General features: G+C 37.5%; 1 protein-coding gene across 1 annotated transcript in view; it reads left to right on the top strand.

Moving 5' to 3' along the window:
* Positions 1 to 18,809, top strand: part of LARP7 (La ribonucleoprotein domain family, member 7) — a 24,237-nt gene extending 5,428 nt beyond the window's left edge. The window contains exons 5-12 of the mRNA XM_009888183.1: positions 521 to 629; positions 2,228 to 2,599; positions 3,643 to 3,772; positions 6,713 to 6,870; positions 7,812 to 7,930; positions 10,740 to 10,899; positions 13,304 to 13,395; positions 18,367 to 18,809. Of these exons, the coding sequence (XP_009886485.1) occupies positions 521 to 629; positions 2,228 to 2,599; positions 3,643 to 3,772; positions 6,713 to 6,870; positions 7,812 to 7,930; positions 10,740 to 10,899; positions 13,304 to 13,395; positions 18,367 to 18,447 (1,221 nt within the window). The 3' untranslated portion in view covers positions 18,448 to 18,809. The remainder of the gene's footprint in view (positions 1 to 520; positions 630 to 2,227; positions 2,600 to 3,642; positions 3,773 to 6,712; positions 6,871 to 7,811; positions 7,931 to 10,739; positions 10,900 to 13,303; positions 13,396 to 18,366) is intronic.
* The last annotated feature ends 947 nt before the right edge of the window (positions 18,810 to 19,756 follow it).

The following is a 19,756-nucleotide window of genomic DNA, read 5'->3' as shown; positions in this document are numbered from 1 at the left end:
TCCAATCAATCCCACAATTCTTTAATAGTGTAATTCTGTTAATAAGATGGAGACTTAGGAGAAGCATAGTGGGAATTTTTTGGAATAATTTGTTTGGCCACTCCTCCTGGCATCTTTTACGGAAATAGAGATCTCTGTGTAACAGGACAATGGCTATTAAATTTCATCAGACAAGCATGGTCATGCCTAAATTTCTGTATTTAAATTTGATTTTTAAGTTTAAAAGCATTTATCTTTCAATAGCATAATGGTAACAGATGCATAAAGATATGACACTGATAATGTGAACTCCAGCAAGCTCTGCACTTAAAAAGCAAACCCCAACAACAAACCCACAAAACCCCACACCACTGAAAGAGCTGAAACAATGTACACCTCCAGAGTCGTGAGGGGCTATGTCTTTCCTGAATTAATATAGAATAGCTGGTGTTAACTTGAATGGAGATTCTTTACAAAAAATATGATACGTTTTTTTTTCAGTAATGCCTTGTGGATTTTAATGCTTTAATTTTTTCTTAAGTTTTTGAATAATCCACCAGAAGAAGCGCCACGGAAACCTGGAATTTTCCCTAAAACAGTAAAGAATAAGCCTGTTCCTGCGCTCAATACAAGTAACAGCAGCGTAGTAGGTAAGTGTTATTAACTTAACGGGATCAGGAAACAAACGGTTTTGTGCCTTAACTTCTGAAGAGAAGATTTTGAACTGCTGTGTTACTGCAGTCTAATCTCACGTTTCTTAAAAACTCTATAAAAATTAAAATGCATGTGGCTGTTTGTTGGCCAATGTAGGCTTAAGAATGAAAGTGTAAAACCAAAATATATAAACTTCTGCCTTTTTGTTTTCCTGCTTGATAATGAACTTCATTTTTTTTTTTTTCCTCTGTTGCCAGCTACCACCATGAGTCATTGTTAGGCTGGCAGAGCAGCTTTCAGATCATACCATAAATCACTATCTGAGCGTTTAGCATTGGCAAGAGACAAAATTTGATACAGATTGTTTTAAAAATATTTAGTGTTGAAGGAAAAGATAGACATAAGAGACAAGTATACTTAAACATTAGTGCTGCACAGACAAGTTTGTGATCATCTGACATATTTCTGGGCAAACCTTGTGGTATTCTTCTCTCTGTTGAAATGTTCTGTGAGAGAACTATGAAAACAGTGGATTTTTGTCTTTCTTCCTATTTCTTGCTATTTGAGAAGAGCAGTCTATATCAGAATGCACTTTTTACAGTATGTTTATTTAGAATTCCACTTACATGACTCGTAATTACTCTTAAAAGAAAATGGAGCATATTGGTGAGAAAAGAATCCTGAATTCACCTGAGCATGTTTCCAATAAATACTTTTTACTCTAACTTACACAGCAGCATCACAGGATTATGTTGCCGCTTTGATCACTGAAACACTTTTTCTGGTTTCTGATTACATACAATTTCCCAGACTTCAGACTCCCATCTTTTTCATAAGATTAGTGATGATTCATATGTTATATTCCACACTGTTATCACCAATTCTTTGTTACACCAGTAACTATTAGAACAACAACAAAAAAAGAATAAACATACTTTTTAAACCATTCTTTAAACCCACTGAAGATACTCTCTGCTGCTTCATACTGCATCCTGCCTTTGACAACTTTGCAGCAAGTAGACAGTATTGGAAGTAAAATGATTTTTTTTCAGATTGGTTAAGTAACGTTCTTTAATTTAGTAGATAGCTGTTCATTACATAGTGTGATAGATTCATTGGGCTGAATATCTCCTTTTATTCTCAGCATACAAATCATCGGCCTTTTTTTATTGTCTTGTCTTTGTTGTTTGGTCTGGAAGGAGGAAGGCATCCCTTCTCAAAGACAAGTAAGGGACGACATAACAAAATGTGCATTTGTTCAGGAGAAGCAAAGAAGTCTAGCTCCTTTCCTTTTAATTTGAGAGTAGGTACCTTCAGGAATCCTGTAGTCAAGCTGCCCTTGTTGACCCAGAGGTTTTTCTCACTTTGAAACCAAGACTCAGTTTATTTTTTTTTTCCTCTGCTTAAAATGCCTGGGAAGAACTTTGGGACAATGTATTTGCATCTCTCCTGTAGTTATCGATGGCAAAGACAGGCATTTCATTTAACATCCCAGATTACCATGACATGCGGTATCATGACTGTTTACTTAGGTCAGTTAATCTAATCTAGTTTATAATCATTGGCAGTTTTAAATATTATATTTTTAATACAGAAGAAAAGAAAAAGAAGAAAAAAAAGAAATCCAAAATCAAGAAAGAGAGCAATGTACAGGCGGCGGTAGAGACAAAGGAATCAAACTCGAACACTACAACAGAGCAAGTACCCAAGTCAAAAAGACATCGGACTTCATCGGAGTGTTCAGAAATGGAAGGAATTGAGACTCACAGGCAGCCCTCGAGGAGAGAGAAGAGAAAATGGGACAGAACAGAAAGCTCAGAGGTACCTTGGGAAAGCAGGCCAGGGAAGAGAAAAAGAACCAGCTCTGGAGATGGCGAGACATCAACTCCTAAAGTCAAGAAAACTGCTCAAAAGGATGAAGTTCGTCCTGTGAAAGAGGAAACAGAAGCTCCAAAGGATTCCAATGGTAAAGTTTGTTGCATGTCTCTTTTTAGTACTTTCATTTTTTTATATGCATGAATGAAATCAAATGGCAGATGTATCTCTTACAGATCACAACCAGCGGGCTTAGTGATGAGAGTAAAGTCTAGATAAAGAGGAATTAAAGAAACTGTTCTTTGCAGTTGAAATTGTATTTGTAGTGGCCTAAGTAAATAGGAATCTTGATATGCTGGAGGGTAACAAGCAAGTGTAGAAAGGAGGGTTACAAAGAACATACGACTGGAAAGCAACAAGAAATGTAACAAGGGCCAATTGTGTAATACAAATGCATTACTGAACTGACTTTTGGATGCTGATAGATTTATTAATTGAATTAATGATTATTGAGTAAACCTTTTAAGTGCTGGTGAAAGATTCCTCAGACACTGAAAATTCAACTGCTAGAAGCTTGTTCTGCTTGGGTCAATAGGTGAAAAATGGTTGATATGGTGGAGGCATAACAAGGTCAGTTTAGGAGTATGTGGTGTTCCCTGCAGTTAAGTTTAAACCTGGTAATGAGTCATTCCAGGGAGATAAACTGTGTGGAGAATAGGAAAGAAAGAACTTTAAACACCGAACCAGGTAAATCTCATCAGAAGTAAAAATAGTTCACAAAAGAAGTTAATATCAATAGAACTACACTGAAGTATGGATTAAAACAGTCAGCCTGAGCAAATGGTGACAGTAGAAGAATCTAGATAAGATTAAAATTCAAAAGACAAAGCTGCTAATCCCAGTTTTTGATGTGAGATAATAAAAGCAATAGATAGGATTATAAGGTGCATTGAAATCCCATTTGGGTTGACTAGAATCTGTGATCAGAGGCTAAAGTCGGGTAGTTGAGAAAATGGACTAGAAATAGGTAGTAGCATCTGATTTTTGTGAAAGGGGTTTTATGTTTGAATCAAAGAACCAGTGTATTAATGTACATCATTTTATGGGTATAAGTTAGGCTGTATATAATACCTACTGTATCTGTAAGAATGTGTCATAAGAGGACTTAACACTTTTTTTTGGACTTTATTGTAGACATTTCTGCAGAAGAAGACAAAGACAAAAAAGACACATCCCTTTCAAAATCTAAAAGGAAACACAAGAAAAAACACAAAGAAAGACATAAAATGGGCGAAGAAGTCATTCCACTCAGAGTACTGTCCAAGTAGGTTATAAGAACTATTATGTTGTAAACCAAGTTTAGTTGCTTCATTGCCTTTTTTGTAGCGCATGAGCATTGCGTTTTCCATGGTTTCACTAAGATAATTGTTTAATTCTTTTTTCTCTCAGCGGTACTGGGTACTGATGTGGAATAATTCTTTTGCCTGTGTAGCGGTGGGCTGGAAAACCTGCCCCCTTAAAAGGGTGCCTACATTAGAAAACTTTTATTATTGTTAGGATTAAAAGTTGTTTGTTTTTTTTTCTTCTACTGCTCCTGAGTGAGACCAAGGCTAACAATCCCAGCTTGTTGTTTGATTTGTCCACCACCACTAGTCCAGGACCAGGCACAGGCTGGGTGGGCTCAGCTTCCTCGTTTGTTCATAAGCATTTGTAATATGTCTCAGTCTGCACTGAGTCTCTTGGCAGTACAATTTTGCATTTAGCTTCTTTTTTGTACTTTTAATTGCAAAAGGCAGTAATGATGGCATTTTGTCCTAATGGTAGCAATTTTTTTAATTAAGCCAGCCTTTTGCCTTTCTGCAAATTTTAGGAATTAGGAAGCACACGGTACCACATTTTAAGTGTTTTAAGTATTTCCTGGAGTATGCAGCTGTATGAATTTTATCAGTTACAGGAAACTTTTTCAAAGTCACAAGTTTTGCATACTTTTATTTACTTATTATTTACTTTATATAGATCATTCCTTAATGGGGTCATGCACAATGACTTTGGTCTTTCCAACCTTTGGAATATTTTAATTTTAACTTTTTAAAATCTTTGTATGTCTGACAGTCCATCACCATTGCTAAAGTGCAATTCCAATTTTTATACAACAGAGTTGCATATTAGCAACAGTATTAGCCTGTAGCTGAGAAGATTGAAATACCATAGTTTTCAAGTCCAACTGACTTACTGCTGTGTAGAGTTAAACCTATAATAGTTTGATGTAACAGTAACTGCAGATCACCAGTGGTTCCTCAGTAGTCATACCATTCATGAAATATTCATGCCTTTAACTTTTGGGTTTTTAGGAGTCACCACAACTAAAACATGGAAGCACTTACTTTTTAGGCATCCAGCAAGTACCTCCATGTTAAAGTAGAGGGGGTCCTTGCCATCTTGTGCTATACCATGGTGCGGTTTTAACATGGAGGCCACATGTGTATTGAAAATATAGTATATTTCCTAAGAGGGAAGCATTCAGTTGGGGGAAAAAGGATTCACCATCACTAAAACATGGAAGCACTTACTGTTCAGGAACAAAGCAAGTACGTCCACATTTAAGTTGTGGGGGTCCTTTAGTGGAAAGATTAAATAGCAACTAAAAAAAAACACAATAAAAAACAGAAAAGCATGGTGTATACAAAATTCACATAATAAAACAAAAAATGCACATTAATTACTGCAAGTAGGCTTCTTTGAGCTCTAGCCGATTTTTAGAAACTCATTAAAGAAAATTAGGATCCACCGCCACTGAAACATGGAAGCACTTACTTTTTTTAGGCAGCAGGTACCTCCATGTTAAAGCAAAGGGAGTCCTTTTAAAAATCAAAAATTGCTTCAAATCATTTAACATACAGGCCCCCAAAAAATTGTCTTGTTCAGTAACACTTGATGCTTTCAGATCAAAACATGCCTTCCATCTGCTTACAGCCAAAATTCTTCTTTTTTTAATCCCGGATTTAAAAATCTTGCAAGTGTAGACATTAAAAGAAAAATCCTGCGTGGTCTTTCAGTATTGCGATCAGGATTCACCTCTACTAAAACATGGAAGCACTTACTTTTTTTAAATCACAGAAAGCACCTCCATGTTAAAGTAAAAGGGGTCCATAAAAAACGGAGCTGGTCGTCTTCCACCGAGGTTCTGAGCTACTGCAGCAAATACAGAGAAAGTTTAAAATTTTAGTTAGGTATAGCATAGGAGGGGGGAATAAAGTTTCAAGTAGAGCATAAGCATTGCTAATACTTGCCTGACTCAACCCCGTGGTCTTCTCTTCCTTCGAGACAAGTTAACAAGCACCTCCTTGAGCTTGTATTTATACCATACCTTGCTGTGGAATGGTGTTGCCTTTTTATCTCTAAGAATCATTACGTGGGTCTTTTGTTATTTTAATGTCTTTGCTCTGTTGAGAATGTATGATCCTGGGTGAGTCTGGATGCTTTTTTGAAGTATACAGTTGTCAACGTTAACAGCTAAAACCATTACCACAAGATATCCTCCTCTTTAAAAATCCTCTATCAGCTTGTTTGATAGCACAGATTAGGGTAACAATGAGTCGTTCTCACAGTGGCACTGTAGGCATTGTGTTTCTGTGGAGCAAAGCTCTAGCTGTTTGCAGAAACATCTCCATGTTAAATGTATGTAAATATATAAATTGCTTCCATGTGGTGGTATTTTTTAACCAAAATGCATTTGAATAGTAAGGAATGTTCTTATCTCAGTAGGTTTTTGGTGAGTTTAACCAGTTGTTGATTTTCCATCAATGATTTTTCTAGAAAGAAGAAATGACTGATTCTTAATATAGTAACACAGGAGCGGGTTCACTGAACTAATTCAGTGAATTCAGAGTTCACTGTCTCTGAATTAACTCTGAATTTAGTGCCTCTGCTCTGTGTAGTTCCAGTAGAAAACACAGTTTACCAAGCTGTTCTATATGCTTTCGAAATAAAACAAATTTGGGAGTCATTGTATTTGATGGGTTGATCTTGTTAGACCTTGCCTGGAATATTAAAATCTAAACCAAAAAAAAAAAAAAAAGGCAGGTACTGACAAGGCTTAATTTGACCTAAGTGCAAGGGGATGTCATGGAGAGAATGGTTTTTGCTGCTCACCAAGTTCAGCTTAAGCTATTTGTATATTGTTTGGTCTTAAATTATCATTGCGTTTCCAAGCATTATTTTCTTGTTTACAACTGACATCCTATGCCTGTCTTGCTGCTTATAGGACTGAATGGATGGATTTGAAGCAAGAATATTTGGCCCTTCAAAAAGCAAGTATGGCCTCCTTAAAGAAAACAATGTCTCAGATCAAACCTGAGCCTGTGGGAGAGATGGAAACTGAGAATTATGCACAGAAGAAGCCTCACTCTGAAAATCACAAATGTAATCCTGTTTGTAATGGCATTTTTCTTGTTTTCTTCATGATTCTGGTCCACAAACATAAGTGACTTAAGGCACTGGTCCTCCAGAAACACTGCCAAGTTGTTTTTTTTTTTCTTTAATGCTGGAGCTTTCTCTGAATTTCAAATATCATTAAGAGCAAGCTGCCCCTCAATTAGGTAGACTTGGGACTAAGGAATTTCATGAGCAAAAACTAAACAAGTGATTCCAGTATATTCCAATAGCACATCTTAACAGTAACCTAAAAAGATCCTTAAACTTATTATAAAAGCCTCAGAGAGGTAAATCAAGAATCAGCTTTTTTGATGCTGTAACTTGGGCCTGATATGCTTAGGTTGAACTATACCTGCAGCAAGTTGAAAACAATTTCTCAAAGGCGTTCAAAAAAGGCTTACAATTGGCTTTTATCAGCTTTATGGTTAAAAGTAGCTTTGTAAATATGTCCTCTTAGCTAAATTTCTACATTTTTCAGAGAAAGAATTGCTCTTTTTTGCTCTGAGTACTCTGTACTTCACTAACTTTGATACCGATAACTTCAGTGCCTGTCTGCTTATATTTTTGATCACTCTAGAACTGAGGGGTTAACTATTACCTGTACTTAATAAAATATACAATATTCTTAGGAGAAGACCATGTAGGCTGTAAAAACTTCTCTAAGACTTTTTTTCTTGGACCTATTTTTTTTTCACGTTTTTTTTTTTTTTACTCGCATTGACTTTACCTTGTGAGCAACCTTGATCCTAGTTTTAAATAAAAAAAAAAAAAGCAGACTTAATCTGCAGTAGCAGCATTTGATGCCCCTTGTTTCATTTCTTGTGTACGTGATGTTTCTTATGTGCTTTCATAACATCTTTAGTTTGTCAAACTAATAAATCTAAATTTTTTTTTTCTTCCCCCTCCCCTCCTCTTTTCAAATTGACCAGCCACCAGTGAAGATTCTGCCCCTCCTGCCAAGGCTAACACAATGGGGCCCCAGTTTGTGAGTGGAGTAATTGTGAAGATCATTAGCACTGAGCCCCTGCCGGGCAGGAAGCAGATCAAGGTAATGCCTTTGTAACCTCAGGGTAGCTGTTAGCCTTTCCTCTTACAGTGCCCCCCAAATGTTTGAATATGGAATACCATTTAAACAAGTCTTACGGATTTCTTTTTTTATTTGTTTGGCCAGTAGCTGTGTACAAATTCTTCTCTAGTACCTGTTAATGGCAGATTTTACAATGGCAAAATAGGGTAAAAAAGATGTTTCTAAGCAGAAAATTAGCCTTTAGAGTGCTTCGAGCAATGTCAAGTTTATAATGCAAATAATGACAAAAATAAATAATACTGTAGAGGATGAGCAGCTCTTTCCAGTTTAAAAGGAGAAGTTGGAAGACAAAGTGGGTGCAGTGTTCTGGATTTGTCATTGTGCCAGTCGTTCTGGCACAATTCAAATCAAGAAATCTGTAAGACTGTATTGGGGGGTTTTACAATTAACAGGAATTTGTGGGCAAGAAAATGCGCTCTGCATGAGAAAACTATTGTCTTTTTTTTCCAGTAAGAACCTCCCAATTACAGAAACTCCAGTTCAGTGAGAGTGACCCCAGTAGATCTTGTTCAGTAACTCATTCACCCATTTCTTTTTTATTTTTTTCCCCCTATGGCAACTGGTCTTTTTTTTTTCGTAATTTAATAAAAGTGTTTAGGACAACTTAAATTTTGTTTCACATCATGATATGAAAGTTGCAGATATTAAGTAGAATATTTTCTTTAAAGGAAAATAGCAGTTTTAAGCTGCATCCTGTGAAGTGGAAATACTAAAAGTTTTCCAAAGGAAATAACGGGCTTTTTCCAGATACTGAATTTTCCATGAATGTGACACAGGACACTTTCTTTCACAAATTGCACTTTTGGGTGAATAACAACGGGAAAGAATTTCAACAACTTTAACTCACGTTGGAATAAATATTCAGACCACTTAGGACAATGAGAGATGTGGTTCGAAATGTGAGTTCTGAGATGACTTATCAAACTGCCTATATTTGTAGCTGAGTAGTCCGTTTGGAGACACTGGCTGCTTGCAAGTGTTTGAAGTTTAGCGTGTGCATAAATCTAAGCGGGATGAGAGACGCCTCTCTCGCTGAAAACAAACTGATGATAGGCTTTCGACTTAATCAGTCTTATCAGCCTGGGTATATTTGTAGGCAGTTGTCTGAGTGCTGGAGACACTGAGAGAATGGAGCAGTTGTCACTGGAGCGTTTGAGGGCTCCTTTGGCTGCAGTATACACCTTATTGCCTTAATTTTGTGTCACAACATATTGCGGTCAGGAGGTAAGCTGGCTGCTCCCACAATAGCCGAAAACAAACTTAGTTTGGTATTTCCAGTTACGCTTTTGGTTTAGTTTCAGGGAAAACTAATGCTCTATGAAAGTAAAGGGGGACAAAATAAGATTGGGGTGGCCTTTGCTATTTAGTCATGTCTTTATTTCCCATAAGTAGTACATAGGCAAAATATTTCATGAAGTGATAGCAAACAAATCAGGTAGGGTTTTTTGCAGAGACATGTAATTGCAGAATCCAACTGGAGTTGGAAGAACCAATAATCTTTAGGGTGTACCAGCTCTTTTAGCTCTTTTTTGGGTCAGCAATGGCAGCTGCAAACTGTACTTGATGCTTCACTGGATTTTTCTGGCCATACTAGTTGCTTTTATGAAAGGCATTCATCTTTGACAAAACTTCACTTTGCCTGTGTTCCTGGGCTCTTGTAGCTACAGCGAGCACTGCCACAAAGCAATGCATTTAGGGTTTTTTCCTTAAAAAGCTCCCAGAATTGATCTGTATTTCTGATTTTGTCAGGCTGTATTAGTTCCACTCGCTGGAAAGGTCTTTGCAGAGTAGTTATAATATCGTTTTGATGTTTTAATTTTTTATTTCACTACTCAGATATTTTGTTAATAAGGCTCTACTCAGATCATAACATTTGCCATCTCCAGTAAGCTGTTTGGGTAGTTGTAGTTTTCCATGTAAGTGTGACTTTGGGATACCAGAATTAAGATTGGAAAGTAGCTTTGGTTTGATCTCAAGTGTATTGGCACTTAAGCTTTGTTTTAAGGCTGTGCTTGGTAGTGGAGGGTTAAAAGTAGCTAATTCTTCAATAGAAGCATCTTACTTGAGCTGCCTGCTGTGAACAAAATTGACCAGCAATGTGTGGTCTTAGTTAATTTCCCTATCAGCAGGTATTACAAGTGAAGTACTTCATCTGAAAGAGCATGTGTGACTTCTTCCTTCAGCTGTTAGGGAGAATTTTCAGGCAGAGGTCACTCCATAAAGATAGGTAGGGTTGTTTTACTACTACTCAGTTCTCAAATAATCTGCCATGAATGAGCTTGCTCTTATATAATTCATGCATAGAGTAAAGTTAGATATTTTTCTGTTGGACCAACATATATCAATGTTATAGTACACAAATATTTTTTCTTTTTTAAAGAAGTCCGTACAGATACAGTACTGAAATAAACGGGTAACTACTGATGCTCCATTTGTAAAATTATTCTTATGCAAAAAAAATAACATCTTCAGGAATTACTGCTTTAAATTGTTCTTGGGGGACAGATTGAGAGAGAGATAGATGTTGCAAGCACATAAATCAGAATTCAGATAAAACCTTCATGGGAAAATACATTAATTCGAAACTATTTGACAAGAGATCCATAGATAAATGAAAAAGTTCAGTTACTGCCGCCTTCTACTTCATGACCTTTTTGAAAATGTCTGTGACCTACAAATTGAATGGTCATAATGTCACTTTTTTCATTTTGCCTTTTTTTTTTTCTTAAAGTCTGGCTTACGGTCCGTGTTCTCTCACATGCTTTGATAGGATGCTTTGGCAGTGCTGGCTGATGTTGCTTATGTTGACATGCTAGAGGGAGACACTGAATGTCATGTCCGTTTTAAAACTCCTGAGGATGCACAGATTGTCGTGAAATCATACAAAGAAATACAGATCAAAAACAACTGGAAATTCGAAGTTCTCGCTGGTAAGAATTCTTTTTTTTTTTTTTTTAATGGTGGTACAGGAGAAGGCTTAAATACTGTGAAAAAGATTGAATCGCATGGTAGCTTCATAGATATATTTAGATAACTTGGTCAGGGAAAAGACTGCGGATTTTTTTTTTTTTTTCTGAGAGTCTTTTCATTTTGCTATTGTAGTAAAATCAGTAAAACAGTAAGGATTTTAATCCCACTGTTTAGAGCAAAGTAACATTTTTGCCTCTCTTTATCAACCATGTTCTTTTGAGATTAATTTATTTACATCACTTAAAGTGGCAATGGACTATAGAATTTAGTTCACATTTCGGCTTTATGACTATAACACTCTGATGATGCAAAATAATTTTAAATGAAGATTTTCTTGAAAATACTGAACTTAAGTGTGAAATAACAGGACAAGAATCTAACAGCATGGATGCACTTAGAATGGTTTTAGCACTTGCCTTCTAATTAATCTTTCTTATTTTCAGGAAGTTGAATAATTTATGCCCAAGTACTGCCTTTTTTACATTGTATTTACACTAAAATTTTTACTGGTTTACTTTGGAACTTTATCTGAATGTGTGTTTTTTTCTGAAATTACTCTGCTGTTCTAAATTCATATCTTGTATTAGATTGGACTAGTCTTCCTAGTGTGGAGAAAGTGCTTTATGGAAGTGAGGGGTAGAAGAAGCAGGGAGGAGGGAAGTCTTCAGACTTTGTTACTGTATTCATAAAAGTTTTAAATTCTAGACATGCACTAAAAAGCCCAAATAAAACCCCAACACAACAACAACAAACCCAGATAAAACAATCCAGATGAGATTGTCCCATCTGTGCATTTAAATATTTTTCCCACGCTCCTGCACAGACCCTCACGTAGGACCCGGTTCTGTGCACGCAGGGATGTAAACCCTCGTAAATGTCAATTTAGGGCTGCAGAAGGAAGAGCTATCATGGAAACGTTAACCTTCATATCAAACTTTAATTAAAGTTTGAGACTCACTGAATGCTGCTAATGTCATTTAGAGATAGATTTGTCTTCAGAGTGTTCTGTGTTCCAGAGATCCAGAAACAATTTGAAATACGGCATTTTATAGCTGTGTGCTCTGTGTGTATTTGTCCCTGGTTATCGTTATATAAAAGAGTGTAGCAGAATATCAGGAGTGAGTACAACACTGTAGGAGCGTTCCATTCATAGTCTTAAGATTTTTTTGGTTTTGTTTTCCAAACTGCTTCATTGAAATGAGAATGGAAAGGCTTCTGAAGAATGCAGAAGTGACTCAGTAAGGATTTCAGCTTTTCTTGGTGGCATAAGTTGAATACAGAGAATAAGAATAAGGAAAGAATCTTTAATGCTGCCTACTGCAGGCACTAAAGCTTTCCCAGTAATATTTTACTTTTTAGAACTTTGACTAGATGTCTTCAGCTTTTTGTCTGACAAGATATTAAATATCTATGGTAACGTTTAGATGTTATTGTGATTGAATGTATAAATAATGCTGGTTAAAAAAGATGCAAAATTGGTTCTCAGAATTATTAATTCTGTAACTTCTGCAGGAACCTTTTCCAAGATCACTTGGAAAGGTACCTGTAACGGAAGATTTCTTATGAGACCACACATTACAACACAAAATTCCCATCATGATAGTTACAGCACAAACCAGAGAAAACAGTGGCAAAGTACTGCTTACTGCAGAACAGTTGCTGAAAAAAGCTGCAAAATTACTTCCTCTCATATTTCCCCCCCTAGTTAAATTATTCCTAACTGCCTATGAAATCCTCAGAGTTGGCTTCTAACAATGCCTTTGATGAAACAAAATAATCTTGACCGTTCTTACAGTCATTTTTTTTTCTGTTTGATAGTTGTTTAAAATTAGTCAGAGGTTGAGTACATCAGTAAATCAAAGGGCCTCCAAGCACTGTGGTGAAACTTCAGCTAAACCTGAGCTCCTTTGGATAATTACACGTGGAGAGTGGTGTTTGCATATTTCCTCAGTTCTTCTTGTTAAGTTTGCAAAACTCCTTGCTCTGGAAAACTTAGATACCTTGGCAATCCAGTCCTAAAACTTAATAAAATGCATAGGATCTTGATTCAGGTCCTGTCCAGCTGGTACAGAACAGAGACCTCGGTGTCAGCTCTAAGCTTCTTTGGACAGAGACTTTCTTTTCTTTGTTCACCTTGGTGCGTGGGGGTCGGATGTTGCAATGCTGTATGACTCCTCTGTCTATGAAATGTAAGACTGATGGGGAAATACTTGTTAGGTTTCCCTCACACAGGTATTTTTCTTGTCCCTTCGTTTTCACATGTGTTTACCTTAGAAAAGATTCCACCTCATCACAGATGAAAACACCGCCTCCACTTGTGTTACACTTTTATTCATGTACTGTAATGTTAATTTGTTTTTCAAGGTGATCATGAACAGCGTTACTGGCAGAAGATTTTAGTGGACAGACAAGCTAAACTTAACCAGCCTCGGGAAAAGAAGCGGGGTACTGAGAAGGTAATCTGCAAGTCAGGTTTTTTTTCATGTACGGCCATGGTTGAAAATAGGGCACTTTCTGTGGAGGTCTACAGTTTTGATATTTTAATGTATGGCACTCTATTTAATCCAGTTAAATCAGTTTCTACTGACTTTGCAGTAGGGCTTTAGAGCCACAAAATAGAGATTGTGTGGCTGTCCTGATCCAGTTGCCAAACGCAAGGCTTGTCTTTATGGAGACAATCGGAGAAAGTTAAGTCTCTGACTAAAGGCGTGAAGTTAATTTGTAAGCTGGTTTTCCTTTCAAAAACTGTCTGGATGAACTCATTAAAAAGTTAAGCAGTCTTGATTTGGTCTAACATGGTAAAGTAGTGGTTTAGTTTTAATTCACTAGTATGATTAAGAAAATGTTTTTATTCAGAGTGAATCTCTTCTCACATTTTACATAGTTTTTTTAGTGTGCAGTTCTGTGCTGTGGCGAGCGCTGGTGTGTTCCCAGGATAGTCGAGTCTATGCACCAGTGCGTCTGTGTCCTGATCCAGACAAATCTGAATGTCGCTGCAAGCATCCATAGCTAAGCAGCTTCCAACCCAAAACATCTAGTGACGTTTTCCTCCAACCTTGACCTTGGTGTGCCTGTCAGGCCACAGTGTTGATGGAGTGTTGCAATGAACTTGCAGGCACCAGTCTCCGCTCCTGCCCCAGAAGATCCTTCCAGTCATGAAGGGTTCTTGATTACACCAGTCAGATCCTTTACCTGACTGAGAGGAGCCAGAGGGTATTTCACAGACATTTTATTGCTGGGTTTACTTCACACACGTTGCAGATAAGGTTTCTGAGTTGACTTTAACCTGAATCTTTATGCTGTCGGTTGCAAAACTTCAAAATCACCTGACCGTAATTATTTTCTGCTGACTTCAGAGACTTACTGTAATTTTTGTTTCCAAGACGCGCCAGTGATGCACACAATATCAAAAATTTCCTAGTTGCTCCATATGTAATTGAAAAGAAATACTGCATTGACTTAAAGAAACAGCAATTGTGCAGGTCAAAACCTTGTCTTGTACAAGGCATATTTTGCAATGTGTTATCTTGTTAGTCTAAATGTTCTTGCAGAGATCCCGCAGACACATGAAGCTAGTTCTTTGAAACAAAGGTGTCCATAAAGAATTGCCCCAAATGACTAATTTAACTTCCTTAAAAGCATAAAAATGGCATTAGCTGTAGCCATAATTCTTTAATACAAGCAGTAAAGTGAAACCTGTACAGCTTTAGAGCCTTTTACTGATTGCTGCAAGGTTTGTTCATATTTTTTTTTTTCCAACGTACTTTTACTTTTTTAAACAAGAGGTGCCAGTGACACCTTTGACTTTACTTTGCGCTGTAGATGCCCTGCTGTCAAGTTTCTATTCTTCATCTTTTGAAGATTGGTATTTGTTGACCAAACTGGTGTAAATTGGCCAGTAATGTACCTCATCTAGGCTTGCAAATATAAACTGTCTCAGTTCTGCCTAACAATAGCAGCAGCGAGGATGCAAACTCCCACTCCTCCCCCTTACCCAGCACCTTGCAACACTGGGAGGTGTTAACTTCAAAGCTCAGTGAATACTATTTAAATGCTAACGCTGTTAAGCAAAACATCAAGTAAAGAATGCCTTGCTGTAGTCAATAGCTCTTAACCCTTTCGTTACTTTTTGACAGTCTGTATTCCAGAAATATAGACTGATAATAAGAACAACAGTTGCTTTCTATGTTCGTTAATATTAATTTTAATCTTTTATTGGAAAATTCTTCCGAAATACTTGGAAGTTGACTTCTTTGAAGGTCACAGTAAAAGGAAAGGAAAAAGTAATACAGTAATACATGATTAAACATGTACAGCTGAATATGCCATTAGTGTATCTTTCTTGTAAAGAACTATTAAAATCCCTTACAAGATCTCATTCAAGATGAGCGTTTGCTTATTAGCTGTTTTATACTTATAACAAAGCCAGCACTATACTTTCTTTCGGTTAGTGTTTAAACGTAGGCTTAAAAGTTACATTCATATAAGCTGTATAGCTGCAGTGATGTCAATGTATTTATAGTAATAGTGAACGTACATATTGTTGTATGGACTGCGTCACATTACAGAGATGCTTTTGAGTGTCACTTTAGTCAGTTCAAGATTGCTCTTTTCCATGTGCTCTAAAAAATAGAGGCTTACTTGGCTTTCCTGCAATGGGTGCTGTGGCATGCCGGGGTAAGGGTTAATGATTACTTGAGCACAGGGTTGGTGCCCTCCCCCCCAGCCCCCAAAAAAACAAAACAAAAAGAAAAGTGGTAGAGATTTTACTTTCTCTGCCATATTTCTTGTACTAAACTAAATGTCCAAAAGAGACTAGATATCCCAAGGGTCCCCAGAACTTGAGTAATGCCTAGACATCCTTTGGAGTTAAAAAGGTGTTCAGTGTCAGGCTTTTTCCCCCAGGCCCTGTCGTACATTGTCACCTCCCTGCTCTCCTCTGCTGCCCCTTCCAAATCCCGTTCTTTCTAGTCTGTTGTTCAACTGCATGATAAAACAACCTTAGTGATTTAGCGATACAGACTAAAACCCTTCTTGCCGGAATTGTTTCTTTAGGGCAGTGTGGGTTTATGCAGACCTAAAGCAATTTATCAGTCTGTACCCTTAAACTCTCTGGACTGATGAAAGTCTTCTGTTCATGAAGCAGAGGCACGAGTGCCTGCAAGCTTTCCACTTGGGCCCTTGTCTTCTGCGGGGAGGTGCTGCTGAACTTAGTTTACACCTTGTAGGTCCCCTTACACAGAAGGAAATGAAGACGTTTAAGAGGGTGGGAGTGGTGGTTGAAGTGAAAGGCATTCGGTGAAGAAGTGAGAATTGGGTATTTGGGAAGGGCGGAATAATTTGCGGAGGACAGTAGAAATGCTTGGGCACAACCCACCCTATTCTCTTCTGATTATGCGGGGGGGTTGGGGGGTGGGGGGCGCTGTGTCCTTGCAAGACTGACCAGTTCCCAGTCTGCACAGGTGGGGAGAGGTCCTGCTCCAGAGCACAAATAAGCCTCTTTACCTCCTTCTGTGATAGTTGGTATTTATGGAAGGGCCGGGTACCGATTTGGAGACATGAGTAGTGGTGTGTTTAGAAATAGGCGCTGGTTCTGGATTGATCAGTTGAAAATGGGAATCCTTGAGGCCTCTTGCAAATTCTCCACCTCTGAGGTGCTGGTATAGAAGCACTCACCGATATGAACTGGGCAGTTCACACCTTAAAGCTTTCCTTCCAGTGTTTGTGATTGTCCATCCCACACATTGAATGAATAAGCCACTGTACTCCTCGCTTCCTTTTAGAGTTTTAACTCTTTCAATACATTTATCAGATACCAGAGAGTAGAAGTAACTTTTAGTTACATCTTTAGGTCACTTTTATTTCTGGAGGATGATTAAGAAAGTCATCTACCCCAACTTAGTGTCTGATGCTGTTGAGAACCCATTAAAGAACCCATCAAGTTAAATGCTGTGGGGCACAGGGGGACTTATCAGTACAACTGTAATTATACTGCAGCACAGCAAACAGTGCTTGCATGCAACATCAGCACAGAGTGTAATTCTGGACTGCCGCACTCAGCGCAGCGGCTTACCTTGTGCTTCCAGGCTATGTACAAGATGCAGTGTCTGCAGGACATAGCTGTGACTGCAGTCGTATGGATAAATAGTAAATAATTTGATTTATATGTGAAACTTGAAATCTAGCAAACTCTTTACTGGGCTGTCTGGTGAGCAAGTGTCCCTTTACCTCAGCACCAGCTAATATGTTTTAGTATACTCCATCAGATAAGTTAATGTGGATTTGTGCTGGTGTGTTACAGATTGTTTTCTAGTGGGAGGTGTCCCTGCCCAGGGCAGGAGGTTGGAACTCGGTGATCTTCAAGGTCCCTTCCAACCTAAACCATTCTATGATTCTATGTGCCCAGATTCACAGGAGTTTCCTGCTTTATCACTTTTATTCAGATTAGGCAGCCTGACTTGTTCCTTGCATTTTGTTTTCTTCTTATTTTTTTTTTCATCTTTTTCATGTGCCAGTTACTGCGTGAGCTTTTGCTTATGGCTAAAGGATTTTAATGGGGCATCACAGTAACAAAGCTGTTGGGTATTAGTATGACTTGGTTGCAGTACTGTGGTTAAAGCCGTGAATGTTCTAGTATGAATGCTTTAAAAACAAGTATGCTTTTAACGCTGTTTTGTTTTCTGCCTGAAGACACAGTACACAGAAGCTGAAAATTAGCAGGTTATTTTTGTTCCGCAGGAGCATTTCTTGTACTCCTGTACTGGAAGCAGCTAACCAGGTACCCCAGTAATTTAGGCAATCTCCCTAAAACACAATTGAAAACAAATCCCTGGTCAGACAGGGTTTTGAGTTAAACATTCCTAACATCAATGTTCTTCCAGACTGTACTGTTAATTCTTGATGTGAATTCTGAGCAGGGCTGGGATATGTGTTGTGCTGTTTTCCCAGCCTGAAGGATGGCCCCCATCTGGATTTCAGTGGGTTTTTTCTTTGCTGAGCGTAGAATATTCCTAGGGTGTTTTTTTAACGGTCTGACCTTGTTTTTCTTACATCAGTAACAGCATGAATCCAATAAAAGGGTAGGTTTTTTTAACTTACTGTATGAGATGGTGTTTTGGGATTTTTGAAGTTGTAATTTTGTTCTCTCCAACCATGGGAGGAAGGAGGAGTAGAATGCAAGATGCTGCACTGTCCAGAGGTTGAAAGATGCCTTACTCTTTTTGATGGCTCTGAGGCAATACTGAAATAAATCAGGGCTGCTTTAACTTTTTTTTGGTCAGATGTACAAGTTAGCTCAGCTGTTCAAAGATTAGCTTTTTCTTATGAAGTTTGGTAAATTACTGAATAATATATTCATGATTGTGAGATAAAAACATAACAATTTATTTTTCCTCTCATCTTTTCTACAATATTTTTTCTGTTTGCAGTTGATCGCTAAAGCTGAAAGAATGAGACTTGAAAAGACTCAACAAACAAGTAAACATATTCGCTTCACTGAAGATAACTAACCGAGACTGATTGCGATCTTGAAAGTGAACTAGGTATTAAAAAAAACCCCACCACCCGATCAAAAACAAACCCGCAAACATCACTGCTTACAGCAACTAAACCGTTTTTAAGAAGGCATCAAAACCAGGTCCATTTGATTCATAATTCCGCAGACTGCAAGTATGAAGATTGTTTTCAATCCCATTTTTAAATAGGCTGAATGTTTACTGCTTCTGAGCCGTTAGGTAAAGCTTTCTGGGGGAAAAAAAAAATGTATTAAGAGCTCTTGCTTTATTTCACTTCTGGTTTTGGTTTGGTTTTTTTTTTGTATGTTGATGTTTTATACACTAGGTTATGAAATAAAATGCTTGAGAAATTTTCAGTTGTGCATCTCTAATTCTTCAATCTGCTTTATGACACTATGAATAATAAATCTGGTTAATGCTAAATAAATCTCTCTAGGCCTCTGTTTAGCCCATCAGACTTCAAAATTACAGTAGAATGACTCTGTAATCTTCTGTGTATCTTAAAGTGGCTGGGACTGTCAGAAAACCTGTCATTGAGAAGTCTGGAAGAAAATTTACTTGCATGAAGTGCACACAAAACTGAATTTAGGCTCTCTTTTTTTTACAAGAATCTTTGAGGAAAGAAATAAGAAAACCTTTGTTTGTTACATCTGGTAACTAGCTCTAGAAGTAATTCTCACTTACAGATAAGTGTTCAAGTTGTGTAGTTCACAAGTTAAGGTGGTGATCTTAATGCGCTTGTAAGTATTTCATTGTAGACTGGTAATATTTAAAAAACCAAAAACCGAAACAAAATTGGAATGATATAAAAGGTTGAACTTACGTGTGACTAAGCCTGCTGTTAAAGCTCTCTCCATTAATGTAAAGATAAATTCACATGTTTAATTGTGAGATTTTTTCAGTGAATTTCATTGCAGGGCAAATAAGACACTAACACATTGGTTCATAAAAGGGTGAAACTTCTTTATAAATAGAAGGATGAGCAAGTTATTTTGAAACTAGAAGTACATTCCTAAAATAACATTGGAGGCTCTTGAAGGAAACTGTCAATGACAGTAGGCGTTTTTGTGGCTATAGACTTTGCTGGTGAGATTAATATTTTAAAATTCTATGCCATCAAATGACTGGACAGTGTAGGTATTTTAATGATATATATTGTAATAAAACAATGTTTGGTGACACTGGTATATTTTTGCTATCTAGGAAAAGAATCTGCATTATTTCTGCCGAATTCCTGGAAGTAGCTTGGGTATAATACCCATGGTGGCTTTGCAGTCAGGGAGAACAGGAGACAAAGGAGGAA

The sequence above is a fragment of the Charadrius vociferus genome, unplaced genomic scaffold, assembly GCF_000708025.1.
Source record: "Charadrius vociferus isolate BGI_N301 unplaced genomic scaffold, ASM70802v2 scaffold767, whole genome shotgun sequence".
Classification (NCBI taxonomy): domain Eukaryota; kingdom Metazoa; phylum Chordata; class Aves; order Charadriiformes; family Charadriidae; genus Charadrius; species Charadrius vociferus.
The sequence above is the reverse complement of the archived record's forward strand: the minus strand, read 5'-3'. Positions and strand labels throughout refer to the sequence as shown.